We start from the raw sequence: 20,802 nt of genomic DNA, 5'->3' as shown, positions 1-20,802 counted from the left end.
GAGTTTTGAAAATACTTATTCTCAAGATACGAGGTGTTGTGCCCTAACTTACTGGGTATGGTATTTTGTTACCTCGAAATAAGATTTTTGCAAGTAAAGGCAATATTCGGTGTTTGGGAATTCGAGGAAACGTGCCCTAACTTACTGGGTTTCGATTTTCCTCGTTCACCTTAACTAACTGAATAACCTTTTGAAATACACGAATTTTTATATAAAAGGCAAGCTCGTTCTCGAAAATTCAAGATGTCGTGTCCTAACTTACGGATGTGACATTTTATATTGTGAGACGAGAAGGTCCTTAACATTTGAGCATTTTCTTTACAAAGAGGGATCGTATTTTAAATTCTTTCAAGTTTTCAAATTTTCGACACTAAGACACTAATTAATCAACTAGGTACCAATTTTGGGCGTATCGAGGGTGCTAATCCTTCCTCGTGCGTAACCACTCCCGAACTCATTTTCTGATTTTCAGAGACCAAAATTATCGTTTTAGTAAATCTTAACTTTTATTAAAATGATTAACTTAAGGTGATCCGATCACACCTAAAAAGATTGGTGGCGACTCTGTTTTCATTTTTTTTCTTCTCCAAGTCGATACCGCTTTTTTTCAAAAATGGTTACGACAATAATAATAAAGTTTAAATCCATGTATGACTATAATTATCTATATTATAATTTAACCATTACATAAATTTATGTTTGCTACTCATTATTTTATTTATTTTATTATAAAAGTTTATTTTATCTAAATAATTAACGTCACTTGTATTCTATGTTTGAGTTTCTAACCACTTATCCGACACTTAAAATTAAAATTAAAGTTAAAAAACAAGTCTTATTGGAGCTGAATTCTAAATCTATATTTAATTAAAGCCACTCAAATCATTATGAAAGGGAAATTCGAAAAATCACAAAATTGAAAAATTACAAAAAAAATTAAAATTGAGATAATATATAAGATTGAGGGTTAATTGTTTAAAATTATGATCATATTGACACAATATGTAAAATTTGAGAATTAAATTTATTATTATAAGATAAAAATAAACTCGATTAATTGGTTGATCATTTGAAAAAATGTAAAAATTAAGTGATTAAAAAGAAATTCAAGCATAGTTGAATGACCTGCAATCTAATTTAACCAATGAGTTATTCAGAGTAGAATTCGAACAAATTTTTAATATTAAATAAATGTATTCGTTTTTTTAAAACTTCGTCGAATATAACAGTCGAAAAGGTCGACGCTTTCTCCCATTGACTCCATTTTCCGCAAACTCGTTTTTGTTTTTTCAACCAAAAAATTCTTGATGGCCTCAACAGTACCCTTGACATCGGCCGCCGGAAGCGGAGGAGGGGGCGGCTGTGGTGTTGCACCTTTTCTTTTGAAGACATACGATATGGTGGACGACTCTGCGACCGACGATATAGTGTCATGGAGCTCCCACAATAAGAGCTTTGTTGTTTGGAACCCTCCTGAATTCGCTCGTCTTTTGCTTCCCACTTATTTCAAGCACAATAACTTCTCCAGTTTCATCAGGCAGCTTAATACTTATGTGGGTTTCCTTTGCTTTAGGTTTTTTTTTTCTGGGTTTATTTATTGTTTGATTGATTTATCTTTGACTGAATTCTTTAATAATTCTGAGAAATTATAGGTTTTTCTTACGTTTTAATTTCATTTATTTTATGGGTTTTCATCCATTTTTTTTGTTCTTCCCTAAAATTTGATTAAACAAGTTTGATTTCAATCTGACTGTGAATTAGTCTTCTATTGGCATTCATGAGGTGAATTGTATGAAAGTTTTAGGGTTATTTTCTTAGTCAATGACCTATAGAAGTGAATCAATCTAGTAAAGAACATTTTGGGATTGTAGTAATTCTTTTTATATTGTTTTAGATTTTCATTTGTCATTGATGTCCTTTTGTTATAAGAACTGATTCTTCACCAAAAGTAATGTGTTTTACTTTGCTTAGTAGGTAATTATGTTACTCGGACTCGGTTGTGTGTGTCGGACAAGGGTATCTATCCATTGGTCTGACACCTGTATGTTCAATTTTTTCTTAGATTTTCATGTATTTAGAGAGTCCTTGGAGGATTATATCGTATACCTATCTCCAGGTGTGCCTAAACATGATCTGAGTGCATATGAATGTTTTGGTAACAGGGATTCCGTAAGATTGATCCTGAACGATGGGAATTTGCTAATGAAGATTTTGTGAAAGGTCAAAAGCATCTCCTTAAGAACATCCACCGGAAAAAGCCGATTCACAGCCACAGTAATCCTCAGGGTTCTTTCGTAGATCCCGAAAGGGCTGGATTCGAAGAAGAAATCGAGAGGCTTTCACGTGAGAAAACTGCACTTGAGGCTAATGTTTTGAGGTTTAGAGAAGAACGATCGGCTGCTAAGCATCAGATCGAAGAGCTGACACTGCGAGCCGATCAAATGGAGCAGAGGCAGGAAACTTTGTTTAACTTCTTAGAGAAGGCTGTTCAAGACTCTGCTTTCGTTGAGCATCTCGTTCGTAAGATTGAATCAATGGAATCAATGGATGTCACAGCGTATAATAAGAAAAGAAGACTGCCTCAAATTGATCGAATCGAGCCAGTCGGAGAAATTTGTCTTTTGGACAACAACAACAACAGCAGTAGCTCTAGAGCCGAGTTTGGAAACATTTTCCACCAAGATTTCTCAGACAAGCTAAGATTGGAATTATCACCAGCTGTTTCAGATATTCACTTGGTTTCTCAAAGCACACAAAGTTCCGATGAAGATGGAGTGAGTCCACGGATAAGGATATCTGAAGGAGAACCAAAGGATGCTTATATGAGATCTGAGGGCCTCTTATTTGCACCTGAAAGATTAGACCTTTCAGAATCAAGCAGATCTTTTACTCTGCAACAGAGTTTAAACTCCAGTGACGAACCCGATAATCATATCTCCTGTCTGTTGAATCTAACTCTGGCATCTTCTTCATCACAAGTCAATAGAAGTCCGAGCTTAACTATGATGTCCCAACTCGGTCAAGAAATCGGAAAAGACCCTAAGTCAAGGTCTAATGCCAACTCTAAAGACTCTGATACCAGAGCTTCCGGAAACAGCAGAAACATGATCAATGGGGAAGCAACATTATCTTCGCCAAAAGAAGACCTTAATACAAATCAAAAGCCTGCAACTCCACCAGTTAGAGTGAATGATGTATTTTGGGAACGGTTCCTTACAGAAAGACCTGATTCCTCCGATGATGAAGAGTCCAATTCTGACCATCAAGCAAACCCGTACAAAGAAGACGACAAAAGCTCGACCTACGGATTAGCAAGGAATGCTAAGAACATGGAGCAGCTTAATCTTTGAGCTGCAAAGTTGTCTGTTTTCCATAAATCCAGTGAGTCTACAAGGGTCTCTCTTACTCCTTTTCTTGCTTTATGATACAATTTTGAATAACTAATGTTGAAATCCAGTTGCTTGGTCGAATGTTAAAACAGGATGTTAATCTGAGAGTTCATCTCATACATTTTGGGGTTTAGTTTCCTTTTGTTAGATCAGTCTTGAGATGGTTTCTGTTTGATTCATTGTCTGTTGATGTGAGAATGTCGTATTCATATAACATATTTCCTCATGTTGTATGCTTCATATTCATTTTACAATTCATGTTGTAGGTGTTTACTTTTTCAATCCAAAGCTGGCCCTAAACCCCAAATCTTTTCTTAGCCCAAACTCGAAAAAAATGTTCTCATCAATTTAATCGATTGAAATGAAAGTATATAAATTTAATATTTTTCTCCATTTCTTTGACATGAAAACCAGAAAAATGAAAAAAGTAAACCACTCATTTTCATTCCATTTTCTAATGATAAAAATATTAGCAGCCACCAACCGCAATTATGAAAAATATCTCAAATATAAAATATTAAAACAAAACAAAACCAAACCAAACCTACCCCACCAATCTCCACCAACTTTCTTTTTCTCCAAAACTTACTCCAGAAAAATATATAATAAAAAAATTTAGAAAAAATCTGTTGAAATACCATTTTTCACATAATATGTCAGCCAATTTATTCCTACTTTTCCTATCCACCAACCACGTTTACATTCGATTTTTTTTAGTGTATGATTGCCCGTTTAAATAATATATGAGTTGACTGAGTTTTAATTAACTTGGTATAAGTATTGTTGTAAATTTAGGAAGATGTAAGTTTGAATATATTGAAATGTATTTTTTTATTTACGAATTGAGAAAGAATTATGAATAATTTTAAGTATTATATAAAAAATAAATATAATTAAAAAATAATTGTGTAAAGGGTGGAAAACAATACATCACATCCCAAAAAGAAACTGAATGTATGCCAATAAATTTAAACTCCTTTAATATTATAATAAATTTTTAAAAAATGTATATGATATTTAAAATTGAAGTTTTAAAAAATAAAAATAAATAAATGTTCACATTATGACTCAATTTTTAGAGTTGTTCATATAAAAATAAAATATTTTAAAATGATTATGTAAGGACGTAACATTTACAAAAGTGTTCAAAATATAGTTTTCCGCACACTTTAAATAATATTTAGCTCAATTATTATGTGTTATATTCTAAATATATCAATATTTACCTAATTTTTATTATACACTAGGTTGAACTGCACAAAAAAATTTATTTGAGCATTTTGTAAAATATTACGTTTTTATATGACTATTTTAAAATACTGGACTCTTATGTAAGCAACTTTTAAAAGATTTACTCTTTTAACACGTGATAACATGAAATTTTGTCACTTGTCATGTAATTATTTTATATAATAAATTATATATATTTATTTACTTTGAAAAATTAATTGATTATTCAATTTACCTTTTAATTCCATATATTAAGCTCACTTTTTTAATCAATTTACATTTCTTTTTTCCAAATATTTCATAATCATAATGGGTTTTATGTATTTAATGAAAATTTGATAATAATAATAATAATAATAATAATAAATTTTAAATTCAACATATTGACCCAACAAATGCTGAATTTAATAAGATATCAAAACAAGAAAAATTGTATTTGAAATCAATGGTAAACATAATATTTTTGTTAATACTTATGAACTATGACTTGAAAATGCAGAGAATCATATAATATAGAAAATATTTTTAGTTTTAATTATCTCTTTATATAAACTATAAATGAATGATTTTTTTCTTAATCAAAAGGTAGCCACTGCATCAACAAGTGGCTAAGAATTTCTTTGGATTAAGTTCAAATTTTAAAATTATCGTTGTTGAAAATCAAATATTACATCCGATTTACAAAAGATTAGTCTTAAAACATAAAACAGACGAATACATTTGTGATTATATCAATTTATTTTTTAAAAAATTATGCTTTGGTTTATTATGTTATTGTTAGGATAACCTTTTCATCTTTTTTTTTTTTTTTAAGATTACAACATGTATTTGATCGCATACAGGGAATGGGCATATGATCTGTTGCTGATACAACTTGTTAGTCGAGACCAGCTGCGGGTCAGCTTAAGTGCAACGTTAAAGTTGTGGTGTCTAAAGAAGGAAATGTGTCGAGCTAGGGAGCTGTTATTCAAAACGTTGATAGCAACTTTGTTTGATGTAGTTCGGGCGATCCTAGCCCCTCATATGGCGGAGGTTGTGGCTGTTAGGGAAGCTCTTAGTTGGTTATGAAATAAATGGGTTGAGGATGTCGAGGTTGAGATGGATTCTTTTCGGATTTATCTTCTAATACAAGTAGTGAGGTAGACATAAACCGAGTGCATGGGATAAATCTGTTAGCTTGAGTTTTAGTTTGTTTACCTATTTACTTACTACTATTTAATATTTCTTTTTTAGCATCTAATCTTTCCTTCAAAAATATTTTTTTTAACTTCCTTTTTATATATATATATATTTTTTTTAATTTTTTACTATACTCTATATAATACATTTATCTTCACCATAATCTTACTTGTGGAATTTTTAAATTTAATATCTATAATGTTTTGAGGTTTTGAACACTAAGTTAGAATCGTACTATTTAATGTAAAAAAATAGTTAAAAGATTGCCGTATATATCATCATATACATCAATCAAATTTTCACCTATTAGCCATTAATAAATATTTTATTTACAATTACTGACTTTAATGGAACAGTGATTAAGATTTTTGTCGAACACTTATTTGATAAGGATTCAAATCGTATGATCCATCTCCCCTACCCCTAATATTGTATAAGAGAAAATCGACTTCAACTTTTTAATCTAAAAAGATGATGTATATACACATGTTTCTCTATATGGGATAATATTGGATGCCATAATGCACATTTAGTACATCACAATTCGTCACATCATTAATGAGCAAAATATTATAAAATTGAAGGACTTTCCAATAAATACTTAAATTGTTATTTAAATATAATTAGAATTTATTATAATTTCTCCATCTTCATCTCTTAATAATCTTCGTCTCTTAATAACAATATTGAAGGTTTAATTTAGGGTTCTAAAATCTTGAAAGAAAAAACTTATATCGAATGAAAACAGTTCTTTTTCTTGTTCTTTACTATTATTGGTGTAATTCAATTTTGTTAGAAGAATAAATTTGAAGGTATGATTTTATTATATTGTTTAAACTTAGTTTATATGATTATAGATTTTGAGAAATTTGTGAGTTGTTTTAAAATTTTAACGCTTTTAATCGGTTCCTTGAACAAGTATAATTCATTTTTTTAAATCTAATATTCATATTATTGATGAACTTCTTTAAAAATATATATCGACTTTGAAAATAAAGGAATTGTTTAATATAATTACATTCAGCTTAAGTTAATAAAAGAAATTTCAGATAAATTTCAATAATATTTTTAAGATTTTAATTTATTATTCATTTCATTTCAATTTTAACTCCAAACCCAAATCTTAATCATATAAATTTTAATAAATTTTCTAAATTTTAATTAACCTTAAATCAATTTTCTTTTATTTTAGTACATAAGAAGGAAGATGAAAAATTATGAAAAGAGAATTATTATTATAATTATGTTTAAATAAAATTTTAAGTATTTATTAGAGGTGGTTCAATTTTTAAATATTATCCCATCTATATATGCTGTAACACTTTTGTCATTATTTATAGTATGTACATTTAATAGTTTATGAATTTATTATGTGAATTGAATATATATATTTAAAAAATTTATATTTTGTTAATTTTTCTCATATAATAAAATTACTTTTTGAGATTTTTAATGTTGTTGCATTTTAAAAGTGTTAGTATATACAAAAGGATCATTAAAAGAATAAATTGCACATATAAAACTTGTACAAATAATAATTTTCTATTCAAATTTAAATATTTGAAGTTAATATCTATGCAAATTTATTTTTAAAATTTTATTATTATTGTCATTTAGAAGTTATATTTTAATTATTATTATTAATTTTATTTTATATTATGAATTTTTATTAATAAATAAATAGTGAGTATTGGGTACTCAGAAATTATTTTTTTCACTAATAATTTTAAAAATTGACATTCTTTTTAAATATTTTACTATACTTTTATAAAACACTTATCAATCTCTCTTTAACTCGATTATGGAATTCCATAAATAGTATATAATTATATTAAATAAGTTTCTTTTTATAGAAATAATTTAATAATTATTTTTATATTTTTATATCTAGTGTAAATTACATTAGTGGTCATCTAATTATAATTTTGACTATCAAATTTTAATCAACTATTAATATTTTTTAATCACTTAAATTTTAAGCTATGTAACAAAAAGAAAAGACAAATATGAATAATTGGATTGACAACTTTATAATTTTTCATACACAGGAAACAAAAAGGAAAAAAACATAATTAAATGTGTATTTTATAACTTTTTATAATTAAGTGATAAAAATATTAAGTGACAAGTCCTTTTTATATTACAAATGTATAAAATTCTTTGTGTGAATAATTTTTTTTCATTCATTTAAAAGAATACAAATGTATATGCATTGATTCATTAATAATTTCACAACTACACATTATATTGATTATTTGTATCAAATTTTAGTGAATATCCCATGTTGGTATTGAAGTATATAAAATAAAATTGCTTTAAAAAAAAGCAATGCAGCAAAACAAGACTGCATTAATGGCAAATACTATATAATCTTCCACACATCCCTAACATTTTTATTTCAAACCCATTTGGTCATCTTCATACAAGAAGATACCAAATCCCACATCATTTTCCCACCCCCAGGCACTTTCCCATCACCCAAACACAAAAAAAACTCTAAAAATAAAACAAAAACCTAACCATCATGAAATTTCAGTAAAACAAGAAACAATCAAACCATCCGGATGTTTTTTCTTTCTTGATAAAAACTCATCAACTCTTCTCTCAGTACCTGTAATGAGGAGGCTTGTAAGGACCTTCAACAGGCACACTAATGTAATCAGCTTGATCTTTAGTGAGCTTAGTGAGCTTAGCTCCGAGCTTGCCGAGGTGAAGTGCAGCAACTTTCTCGTCGAGGTGCTTTGGCAATACGTAAACCTTCTTCTCATATTTTCCAGTTGCCTTCTCCTTCCATAGTTCGAGCTGGGCAATCACCTGGTTAGTGAACGAGCAGGACATGACAAAACTTGGGTGTCCAGTGGCACATCCCAAGTTCATCAGACGTCCTTCAGCCAACACAATGATGCCGGTTTTGGTTTCAGGGAAGACCCACCTATCGGTTTGAGGCTTAATGGTGATGCGTTTAACACCAGGATAGGTCTCAAGACCGAGCATATCGATTTCATTGTCAAAGTGACCAATGTTGCAAACAATGGCATTGTTCTTCATCTTCCTCATGTGATCAACCATGATGATGTCCTTGTTACCGGTTGTGGTGACGAAGATATCAGCCTCGGAGACAACATCTTCTAGGGTCAAAACCTGAAGTCCTTCCATGAGAGCCTGAAGGGCACAGATGGGATCAATCTCAGTAACAATGACACGAGCACCGGCTTGCTTCAAGGCAGCAGCACAACCCTTTCCGACATCACCATAACCACAGACAACGGCGACCTTGCCGGCAATCATCACATCAGTAGCTCTCATCAAACCATCGGGAAGTGAGTGACGGCATCCATACAAGTTATCGAACTGTTCCAAGAGATCAAATCATAAAAGCAAATTACATCAATATACACAAATGGCCATTAAAACCACAATTCAATCACTCAAGCAAAGCCCATTAAAGATTAAATATATAAGACTATATCTCCGTACCCATTTTCAAATATTAACAGATATAAGCATTTTATTTCCTAGATTAAGATTATATCTCTATATCCATGTCAGAAAATATGTCATTGAAGCAAAATTTTACATTGCAATAAACAAGTATGTGCATATGAAGATCATACTTAGAATAAGCTCCCAATTTCAGGTCAATCAAAAGATAAGTAACAATTAGAACAGAAGAATCAAACACTAGATCTGAATAAATTTACACAAAAACAAGAAACCCCATTCATCAGATCTGCATATGAAAGAAGAGATCTATACTAAAATATATATAAAAAAAAGCTGAAGAATAATACCTTGCTCTTAGTAACAGAGTCGTTGACATTAATGGCAGGGAACAACAAGGTACCATTGGCCTGCATCTGATAAAGCCTCTTTACTCCAGTTGTAGTTTCTTCAGAAACACCTACCAATCTCTCCTTCATCCTTCTATACTTCTTGGGATCTGCTTTCAACCCATCTCTGATAATGGTTAGAACAATCTGAAACTCAGCGTTATCAGTCGAAGCCGGATCTGGGAGTTGCCCAGTTTTCTCATAAACTTCCTCAGCTTTAACACCTTCGTGGATCAACAAAGTAGCATCACCACCATCATCGACGATCAGATCAGGTCCACCAGTAGGACCCCAATCAAGGGCTCTCTCAGTACACCACCAGTATTCCTGGAGGGTCTCCCCTTTCCAAGCGAAAACAGCGGCGGAGTCACGAGCGATGGCAGCGGCAGCGTGGTCTTGGGTAGAGAAAATGTTGCAAGAACACCAACGGACTTCAGCTCCGAGGGCGGTAAGGGTTTCAATAAGAACGGCGGTTTGGATGGTCATGTGAAGAGAACCAGTAATTTTGGCTCCTTTGAAAGGTTGGGCAGGGCCGAACTCGGTTCTACAAGCCATTAAACCAGGCATTTCAACCTCAGCTAACTCGATCTCGAGACGACCGAAGTCAGCCTGAGACATGTCTTTGACCTTGTACTCACGGCCGGCGGCGGTTTTCTCGACGGAGAGAGCCATGGCGGAGAGAAATTAAGTAAAGAGGGGAAGAAACACTGATACACTCTCTCCCTTGAAATGAGGAATTGAAGAGTGGGAAGTGGCGAGGAATACGTGAAGGAGTAAGGATGGTATATATAGACGAAGAGGGTGAAATCAAACGGTCCAGATTTAGTGGTGAGGTTGGTGGATCTCATCTCCTCTAGGACTTAGATAATTGATAAATCCCATAATGTTCGTATATCTTTTGATTTTTTTAATTGTGTATATATATATATATATATATTCTTTTTTATATATGTATTAAGAAAAATATGATTGGTACAAACATGCATTTTATTTAAATATAAAATTTTAATTCTAAAATAGTAAAATAATAATAAATATAATTCATGTGATGAGTTCAAGTAGATTAAATATGACATTAATAAATTTTACATTTTTTAAGTTTGGTCTAACTTAAAATTTTACTTAAATATATTTACATTTGAAAATAATTAACTCAAATCCGTTTTAGATCATCTTTTATTGGTTTTAAAAAATATATATTTACATTGTTTTTAATTTAATATTTCATTTTATGTTATTTCATTTATTAAAATTTTATTTACAAGGGCTTCTTAACATTTTTTTAATCTTTACATTATAGTATTATATATAATAGATTTAGTTTCTATGTGTTATAAATTATAATATATATAAATAATATAATATAATATATATAAACATAAAAAATGGATCAAGCGAGGCTCGGGTCTTGAATATTTTAATTCGAGCTCAATCCATACCTTAAATAGTCCTATTTTTTACTTAAGCCTATTTTTATTGTAATAGTCTGATTTTTCAGTGGTGAAGGAAGCGGCGACTTTAAAATTTTATTTTCAGTAAATCAAATTTGTAAATATTATTATTTATTATTACTAGGTTAATATAGCAATATATTAAAGTTTGGTCCGACAATTTTGTTGAATTGATAGTTAATTAATTATAAGGATTAAATTGTAAGATTTTATCACAATATATTTTTAAATGGTTAAAAGGACTAGATGAGGAATTAGACCATTTTAATTACTTCAAACGGTGGTAGTGGATGTCATAATCCACTAACGTTTGTTAATCATGCTTAAGTCTTATTAATTAAAGGTTAATTAATTTAATTTGATTAATTAAAAATTAAACAAAAATATAAGAAAAATTAAAAGAAAAATAAGTCATTTTTCTCTCGTCTTCTTCCTCACCGTAGAAAAAAGAAAAGAAAAATAATTCATATTTTGATTGTGGTATGTCAAAATGTGTTAAATCTTGTGATTAAGATATTGTTATCTCATGATGACATGTATTGTGTATACAATATATTGTCATGAATCAAAATAGATGGATATTGCACTATTAACGATGTCGGATAGAGTTATGAATATAGTTGACATGTCATAGCGGGGTTCGTGTAATAGGAAGGAGATTTTAGTGTTTAGCGTTTGTTATTTTGCAATAGTTGTTCAATTTCATAAGGGTTGAAAATATATCGCCAGCTCCAATTCTCTAAGGGTACGAGTGTATTCTGGTGTGGTTGGTGGATTCGACACATTTATGTCCAACTAGCACTTCGGTGTGTATATTGGTGTGTTAGTGGTTCGATCTGTATATCCGTTCTTAAATCCGAGCCAATTAATAAGAGTTAAATTAATAAAGTAAATGTGTTATATATATATATATATTAATTGATTAAATTTATAAATAAGTATTGAGTTGAAATATGCTATTATATCGAGAAGCTAATTCCCTAAAGGTGGGTCGATATTACGAACTTCAATTGTATTAAACTAATTCCTCGAAGGTGTTTTATAAGTGAAATGACATGATTGTATTAAACTAATTCCTCGAAGGTGTTTTATAAGTGAAATGACATGTTAATTCGAGTATTAATGTTGGGGTTATAAAGTTATTTTAGTGTTATACTTTTAAGTATTTTTATGTATAAGTGAATTTTTATTTTATTTAGTATTTATTTATTGAATTCAAATTATGTTAGCGCCACTGAATATTCAATATTCAGCGTATAGGTTATTTGTTTCTCATGCATAGAATTCGTATGAATTTTATAGAGTACTCTAAAACATTTAAGACTCATCGGCTCGAACTAACTTTGTACTCATTTTATATGTATATAATTATGGTATGTACCAAGGTTGTTCTTTATAGCCTAATATCTATTTTGATGTTTTGGGAAATTTTAATTCTTGATTATTAGATATATATGTTTGATTATGTATTTTACTTTGTCCATTATTGATGAATTGGATGCTGTTTTAACGTGTTTTTATATGCTAAATTGGTAAATTTGTGTTGGCATAAAATTTAGGTAAGTTAGGTGGGATTTTGTTGAGTTTTGAATGTTTTGATATGTGCATTTTAGGTCTGAGAGTTTCAAGACCTTAAGAATAAATTTATCATTTGGTTCAATAGATTGTGTAAGGTCTCGAGATAGAGTAACTTCTGAATCAAATATTGAAGCTAAATTAAAAAAATATGAGAGGTTAGTCTCTAGACTGGAAGGACGTTGTCTCGAGACATGAATCCTAAAGTCTCAAGAAATATCTACATTGACACAAACAAAAAAAAAGGACTTGTCTCGAGACATGAAATTCCTTGTCACAATACATAATGTTGAACTTTATTGATAAAGGTTTGGATGTTAATCCTAACTATATCTGTAATCTCATATTACCCTTAAATATTTAGAATACGTTTAATGTGTATTCATTTAATTTATTTATATGATTGTTTGAGAATGCATGGAAAATATAATTACTTGAATATCTCATTACATGTTATTTGTGGTGATTTATTCTGGAATTGTTTCAACAACGTAATGAAATGTTAAACATTCGTATCTGGCAACTGAGTCGAGTGTAGGGTGTCACATGAAATTTGAACCCAAAATATCAAACATACAATTTCTCAACTTTACCATTTCAATCAAAGTGATGTTTAGCTTTCATATCAAATTTTAATAAACATATTACATAATTATTTTCACCCTAATTGTTAATGTGTAATAATTTAGTACTATATTTTAGATTTTAATTTAGTACTATAATTTAGTAACTCAATCACAAAGTTACTAAAATTTTCTTGTTTTAAAAAATAATAAATATTATTTTGAGTACAATTTTATTTTATTTATATAAAATCTAAAAAAAAACACTTGTAAATAATAAAATTAGAACCAAAACTATATAACTTTTAATCTGATTTTATTATTTCAACTAAAATCATATTTAATGATTCTCATCAATCATGTCATGTTAATATTGCCAAATATGACCGTAATAAAATGTTTATATTTGGTGCATATTGTATATATGGCAAGTGAATAAAAATTATTACATCCTCAATTTTTTTTAAAAATGTTGGAATAGTGCTATTTTTTTATTATTTGAAATTATTGCGATTTATGTTATTTATCAAATATAGTTGTTAATATTTAGCCTTTTAAAAATTTTGTGCTAGATTGGAAATTGAATTCTTTGAATTTTATTACATTATCTAAATAAACTACAATGTTTTTAATTTTGTACATATGAATGTTAGAATAATAATTTTGATAAGTATTATATGAGAAATTGAATTGATTGTAATAATTTGTCATGATCTTCTTTTGTTATCATTCTCGTGAAAAGTTAAAAGTAGAATATTTATCGAAATACTTAATCGTGCAGTATCCACTTGAATTGTGGAATGATTTTAAGATAAATATATGACTATTGAAATATGATAATTTTATCTAAAGATTGTTATGATTAGATGCAACTGAAACTGCAAGATTTAAAATTACAAGTAAGTATAACTCAAATTGATCCCTATATAGTTTTGGCGATATGTCTAAATCAAAGTGTGAGCCCACATTTCAAATTTTATATTTTTGTTGAAATAAAAAATAGGTTCAAGATCAACCCCATTTGTTCTACCAGGGGTAGGTCGAGTTTAGGTAATAGAATTTTTGAAATTTTTGATAATGTTTATCGTTGTTGTCAAAAAAATTTTAATTTTTTAGCTTAGGATGAAATCTTAATTTAGAATCAAAGTTTGGTTTGAAAAATTACTTCTTTACCATTTTTTTTTGTTTAAAATAAATGTTCGACTTAAAAAGTGTTTTCCAACCTCAATGTTTAGTGAACACTTTCCATTTCTCCTATTATTCCAATATTTTTTATTTTGAAAAGAAATTTCGTCCATCTTTTGGATTTTTTAAGGCTTGTTTGTTTCATATTCATTGTAAAAATAAAAAAAATTACCCTTCTTTTCCTCACACCCACTTTGAAAAAAAATCTATTTAAAACGTATCGATTCGAATCTATCGAACAATTCAAAATTTATGTATATTAACTACTATTAATAGTATAACGAAAAACTAATGTAACATATTATATCATCATTTTAGAGAAATTTTAAATCAAAATTGTATAATTAATCTCTACACATTTTTAGTACTTTTTAAAAATTTTCGTCTTTTCGCCATAATGTCAATTTGATCCCTATACAGTTGATAACGTGTCTAAATCAAAGTGTGAGCCCACATTTCAAATTCTATATTTTCGTTGAAACCAAAAATAGGCTCAAGATCAGCCCCATTTGTACTACTTTAGGTGATAGAACTTTTATTTATTTTTATATTTTATAATAATTTATGTTCATAATTTTTAAGATCTTTGAATAATAATTACGTTATATTTATTTATTACATCTTAATTAGTTTTTAGCATCATGTTTTTAAGACATAATCATATTATGTCTAATATAAGTAACAATGAACAAAGCCATTGTCAACTCAATTCGTAAATAGATCTATGGATGAGTTGTAATTAATTAACATTAGTTAAAATTTAAAACTCAAATGGCATTTATCTGGCGATCTTTGATAAAATTAGAGATTATCAATGTTTGTACTTTGATAAAAGATAAATGTTTAATTAATGTCGCACTATAAGATAACTAAAATTTTAATATTTGACACTTTGATCATGCTCGAGGAGGTAGTAGGTAGGGACAAAATTTAAAATTTTATTTACGGAAAAAGTTAAAAGTTTTGTATTAAAATGTTTAAATTGAATTACTAATTTTTAAAAGATTAAAATTATAAAGTTTTTATGTAATTCATAGTTAAAAAGACTCAAATTGAATCTTTTAATTTTGAGAAATGACTAAAAAGCAAATTACCCATTAAACCAAAGAAACCAAGGCTTGCCTGTCCTCTTTGGCTATGCCCCTGTAGTAGGAATAGGTAGGACCCTTGACACTTTAAAATAGAAAATATCTCTTTAGAACCGTCTATAATTTTTAAAATTGTAATTTAATTCTTCTAAATTTTTTTTGCTTGAGAACTACATCGTACCACCAACCCAAGAAGGATGCGATTCCACGAAAAAGGGAAAAGGGCGGAAGTTGGTGGTCGAGCACTCGTCATTCAACAACTCCCCTTTGGAGTGAACACTTTTGTACGGCTGCCAACGGTTACCAACCCCCTAAGTAGCGACATGTTCAAGACACAAAGCTACACCATCCTCTGCCACTCTAACTATAGTGACCATGATTTAATAAAATACGATAAAAAAATAAAAATATGTTATGAATTTATCGTTGATGTATATAATATACATATTTTTAGCTCATCATAAATTATTAAAATATAATTATGATACAAAAAGTATATAAATACGAGATAAAATATACATGTTAAGTGTTCTCACTAAGACTAATAGTTAGTTTGGATAGACGGTGTATTTACTTATGGTTAGTTTAAAAATAGCGGTGGTGATGAGATTAAATATTATAGCGTAAAATAAAAAATAAGTTAAACGTACTACACCGCACCAATTGCCCATTCAAACTCATCCTAAAATAAAAATGACATGGATCCATCCGTCTATACATGAAACATTAGTTAATTCAACCACTTGTTTAACTTAAAAAATAATAATAATTAAAATAAAATTGAAAGAGAAACTCACAAATAAATGTACTAACTAAGATTCAAACATAAGTTTATAGTCTTTAAATTCTTAGGCCTTAATTATATCTACATAATCAACCTCTCATTGGGTTGGTTCGACCTGGATCGAATTTAAATTAAATTATTTTTAAATTTTAATTTTAAAACAATAGGTTTTGAGCGATTAAACAAGGTCAAGTTAAGGCCTAATTTTGTTTGAAATTGAGTCTCGACTCAACCTAATTTGTAAATATCTCTCTATAAAAATAGAATAATGTCAACAGGATTATAACTTATTGGGAATTGAGTATTTTGATAGAGACAGAGTATTATTGGAGCCAGTGCCCCTGACATTAAAAATTTGTTAAACTTAAACACCGAATGATGTATTAAACCTAGAAAACATGTGAAAATAGTTTATCGTACTTTATTTTTTAAAATATAAATTTATTTTTATTTACTAATGATATCCATAGCTTATTGAAGCATAATTGGACAGTGGTAATTAAGCATGTCTATCGAGAAGGAAACAAGGATGTGGATGATATCTTAATTTTCTTTTAATTAATATGTTAGAATTAATTATCTTAATTAGATATTATTTTGAATAATAATACTTTGTATTAATTATATAAAGTAAAACTATATTATATATTAAATAGGTTTTAAATGTTTTAATTATGATTTGAAATTTTATATTATAATATTTGAATTGATAAGTTAACGTATTTTAATTATATTCAATAATTCAAGAAATATTATATTATGTTAATTATTACAATTAAAAATATAATATTTAAAAATAATTAAATATTAAACATGTAAAATCACATATAATGCATATGACATTAGAACCTAGTTTAGATTTAAAGTTTAAAATTGAGTATTGTATTTTAAGTATATTATTTTAAAGATTTTATATAAACTATTAAAATATAAATATCCTTCTAATATTATTTGTTTTCTTTATAAATAACATAAAGTACACCCAATATCATTAAATTATTAGTAAGTTTATATTTTGATCACTTGACTTTAAAAATTATAAAAATAGTTACTAAACTATTCAAAAGTTTTCATTCAAGTTACTAGATTGTTAAGATTTTTTTTTAAAAGTTCAGCTAGCGAGTTCTAAGCAATGATTCAATGATTGATACGATAGATCAATACCCATCGATGAGTAAATGAACATACCTTATATCCAAGTTGATCTAATTGTCAATTTCAGAAATCAGAGAATAAAGATGTTCAGATTTTGTTTTATAGATTCGTGACATTTAAAGTTGTTTCACGAAATAAAAATTTTAATTGTATAAGAGAAAAAGAATAAGAGCTTTCTTTTGGTGCAAATAGCGAAAATAATGGAGGCCATGCAATAATAATTTTAACAGTTCAGTGACTTAAAGAAAAACATTAGAATAATTCAAGAATCATTTTATAACCTTTTGAAATTGGATGACCAAAACGTAAACTTACTAACAATTTAGTAACGCTACGTGCAGTTCACCCTTAAAATGGTATTTTACAATTTTTTTTCAACTAAGATGGTGTCTAAGTGACCCATTGCACTAATTCAGCTAAAAACCTTATATCCAGTATATATTAGACCTGATGATTAGTTGGGCCACTCACTCAGGTCCGAAGGCCACCCAAAAAATGGGAGGGTTTGGGCAAAAATATAAACCTAAAAAATAGACAAAAAATAAGATATTTTTTTTAAACGGATCAGGTCTTAGGTAGGATTTTTTTGCCCGAGCCCAACCTAACCTAGCCCGAATCAACCTAAATTTATTTTTTTGTTATTTTTTTACTATCGTTTCGCTATTATATTGCTACTATTTTGTTGTTTTTGTTTGGATATTATATAACTCTTATTGTTAATTTTGATACTATTTTAGAGACATTTGTTTGTTAAGTTGCAATTATCTTAATGTTATTTGAGTATAAAAACTTTTTTTTAAATGCAATTTTGACTTGTTGAGAAACATTAATTTTAGTGTATTTGATGTATTATATTTTTAAAATTTATTTTTATATAAAATAATCTAAAAATTTTAATACTGGGCAGGTCGAAGTCGATTTGGATAAAATTTTAGACCTATTTTTAAATCAGGTCAAACTCGAACCTAAATTCTATAATGACTCGAGCCATGATCGGGTTTAATATAGATATAAATATAGATTATAGTATAAACAAAAATAATATAATACCATCCATAAATTGTTGATATAAGCTGTGGGCCTATATCAATTGATGCCTATTATAATGTGATTCACATATCAATATAGATATTTTTCATTTTTCTTTTTGAAGGAAGATGTGGTTCATTCATTTCATTATTATTTTTGAAGCATTTTCAACAAAAAGAATTATATATATATATATTAAAACATCAAAATCCATGAAAACTGATTGAAGATACAGTATGCACAGATATGCCTACTCCGTATCTTACACCTGTCCCCTTTACTTTTTTGCTTTTCGAGTGGGACATGAAGAGAAAGCAAATAAAGAGACACAAAAAAAAAGAAATTGTGTTTCGTTTTTCCCCTCTATTTTGTATTTATATGAATTGCTATAATTTATATTTGACGATTCAGAGAAAAATATTTTATTTTATTTTAAAATAATTTATTTGAAGTAAAATAAATTGATTCGTGGATTAATTTAAGAGTTACATCCAACTAATTAGAAAAAGTCTAATACATATTTTTATTTTTATTTAAAATTATGCATTTGAAGGGTTTGATCTGTATTTTTTTGTTTTAAAGAATTATAATAAATTTAATTTTATAATTAACCAAAATTAAAAAAAATACTTACTTAATAATATTTAGTTTAAAATTATTTATTATTGAAAATTGAAAATTCCTCACACTAGCAAGGACTTAATACTAACATATATATGGTTCATTCATTGTTTTGCAGCATTTTAAAAAAAATCAGTAAAATTAAAATCTGTAAATAATATTAAGAAAATGATTTTTCAGGTATAAAATTTAAATCATGAGTTATTCTGATGGTTTTTCTTTTTTTTTCAGATCTTTTTCTTTTTCTCATTATGATAATTTTAGGTAAATTCAAGGCCAATGACTTGCTTTTCAAATGTCTTTTCCCCTATTATATATCAACACGTCATATATGTAAAGGAAAAACATTAATTATTTCTTAAATTTATATTTAAATATTTTAAATTTTCAAATAAAAAATATAATATTTTTAAATATTTGTTATTTATTCTCAACTACCAATTTTTTTAAACCAAGTTGACTATTATGTTTGATACATTGGCATCATGCAGTAAGTTCATAGGTTCAGTAAACCAAATGCAACTTGCTAAAATATATAATATATTAAATTATTTATTAATGATCTATCATGAAATATTCACTAATAGGATATAAACTTTGTTGAGGAGAATGACTCTTTCATTTCTATATAAAGTTTTAAATTGTTATTCATTAAATATTGGATTGTATTTCAATAATTGAATATGTTATTTTTCAATAAAGATTTTGTCTTTTATATTTTATTAAAAGTTAACTTACGCTAAGTGGTTGTTTACTGAGTCTGGTTCATAGAGTCTAGAATGCCTCGATTGTTAGACCTGCAAAGTTTAAGGGATAAATGACAACACACGACATGTAATAATTATGGAGTTCAATGTATGCAAGAAGATTTGAACCATCAACCTAAAGCTTATAACCCACATACCGGTTGTCGAATGTGCCCAAAACACTTCAAAACCTCAAATCAACAACATTAGAAGAATCGATTATTAATTTTTAATTTAATTAATTGAACAATACTAATAAAAAATCATAAAATATTAATAAAGTATATAAAAATTCATAACAAGTAGAATTGTTATATTAGTTGATGTCTGAAAATTAATATAAATAAATTAGTTATATTATATATGAATTAAATAATAATTGAATAATAATCTTACTTTGAGTTCTAAAATAAAAATCTATATATTGTAAGTGTTAGGATAATATTTTTGCTTTGATAGAATCATGTTTGAAGCAATGTTAACATATTTTCAACATATTTAGAAAATATTGTCTATTATTTTATATTTTATATAAAGAGCACTCTTAATAAAATATTTTTATATTAATAATCTTTTATCATATTTATGGAAAAGAAACATGAAAAGTTTGCATAAACAATTAAATTAAATTATTATTATTATTTTTAAATTTATCCAATTGTATTTAATAAATTAATATTTTTATTATCACATAATAATTAATAATATAATAATAAAAATATTATTATGGGTTAAAAAATTTAAACTCATGCATTTATATATATTATAAATAAATTATAAATCATGGACCACTTATTATTATTTATTTAATATGCTGAATTCCAATCCAATTCTATAACATTGTATATTAGAGCACATTTTGATCTAGTAAAGTACTTAAATTTAATAAAAATTTAGTTTGAGACATGCTGAACCGCACCGAACTCGGCCTGAACCGAGGCGGTCTGCCACCAACCCCAATCAAACACTTCTATAAA

General features: G+C 27.9%; 2 protein-coding genes across 2 annotated transcripts; one reads left to right on the top strand and one right to left on the bottom strand.

Annotated features, from left to right (window-relative positions):
- Positions 1 to 1,185: 1,185 nt before the first annotated feature.
- On the top strand, positions 1,186 to 3,677 carry LOC108454538 (heat stress transcription factor A-5-like). Its single transcript, XM_017753033.2, has 2 exons — positions 1,186 to 1,553; positions 2,163 to 3,677. Exons 1-2 carry the CDS (start codon positions 1,308 to 1,310, stop codon positions 3,348 to 3,350), a joined length of 1,434 nt encoding a protein of 477 aa, XP_017608522.1. The 5' UTR covers positions 1,186 to 1,307; the 3' UTR covers positions 3,351 to 3,677.
- Positions 3,678 to 8,112: 4,435 nt separating this feature from the next.
- On the bottom strand, positions 8,113 to 10,516 carry LOC108456749 (adenosylhomocysteinase-like). The gene is made up of 2 exons (XM_017755390.2): positions 9,590 to 10,516; positions 8,113 to 9,149 (listed from the first exon to the last, which is right to left on the bottom strand). The coding sequence occupies exons 1-2, from the start codon at positions 10,298 to 10,300 to the stop codon at positions 8,403 to 8,405; spliced, it is 1,458 nt and encodes a 485-aa protein (XP_017610879.1). The 5' UTR covers positions 10,301 to 10,516; the 3' UTR covers positions 8,113 to 8,402.
- Between the last annotated feature and the right edge of the window lie 10,286 nt (positions 10,517 to 20,802).

The sequence above is a fragment of the Gossypium arboreum genome, chromosome 9 (assembly GCF_025698485.1).
Source record: "Gossypium arboreum isolate Shixiya-1 chromosome 9, ASM2569848v2, whole genome shotgun sequence".
Lineage (NCBI taxonomy): Eukaryota > Viridiplantae > Streptophyta > Magnoliopsida > Malvales > Malvaceae > Gossypium > Gossypium arboreum.
The sequence above is the reverse complement of the archived record's forward strand: the minus strand, read 5'-3'. Positions and strand labels throughout refer to the sequence as shown.

Coding starts and splice junctions, on each gene's coding strand:
- LOC108454538 (XM_017753033.2), top strand. CDS start 1,308: ATGGCCTCAACAGTACCCTTGACATCGGCCGCCGGAAGCGGAGGAGGG. Junction 1,554..2,162: donor TCAGGCAGCTTAATACTTAT/GTGGGTTTCCTT, acceptor TTTTGGTAACAG/GGATTCCGTAAGATTGATCC.
- LOC108456749 (XM_017755390.2), bottom strand. CDS start 10,300: ATGGCTCTCTCCGTCGAGAAAACCGCCGCCGGCCGTGAGTACAAGGTC. Junction 9,150..9,589: donor ACTCTGTTACTAAGAGCAAG/GTATTATTCTTC, acceptor CTCTTGGAACAG/TTCGATAACTTGTATGGATG.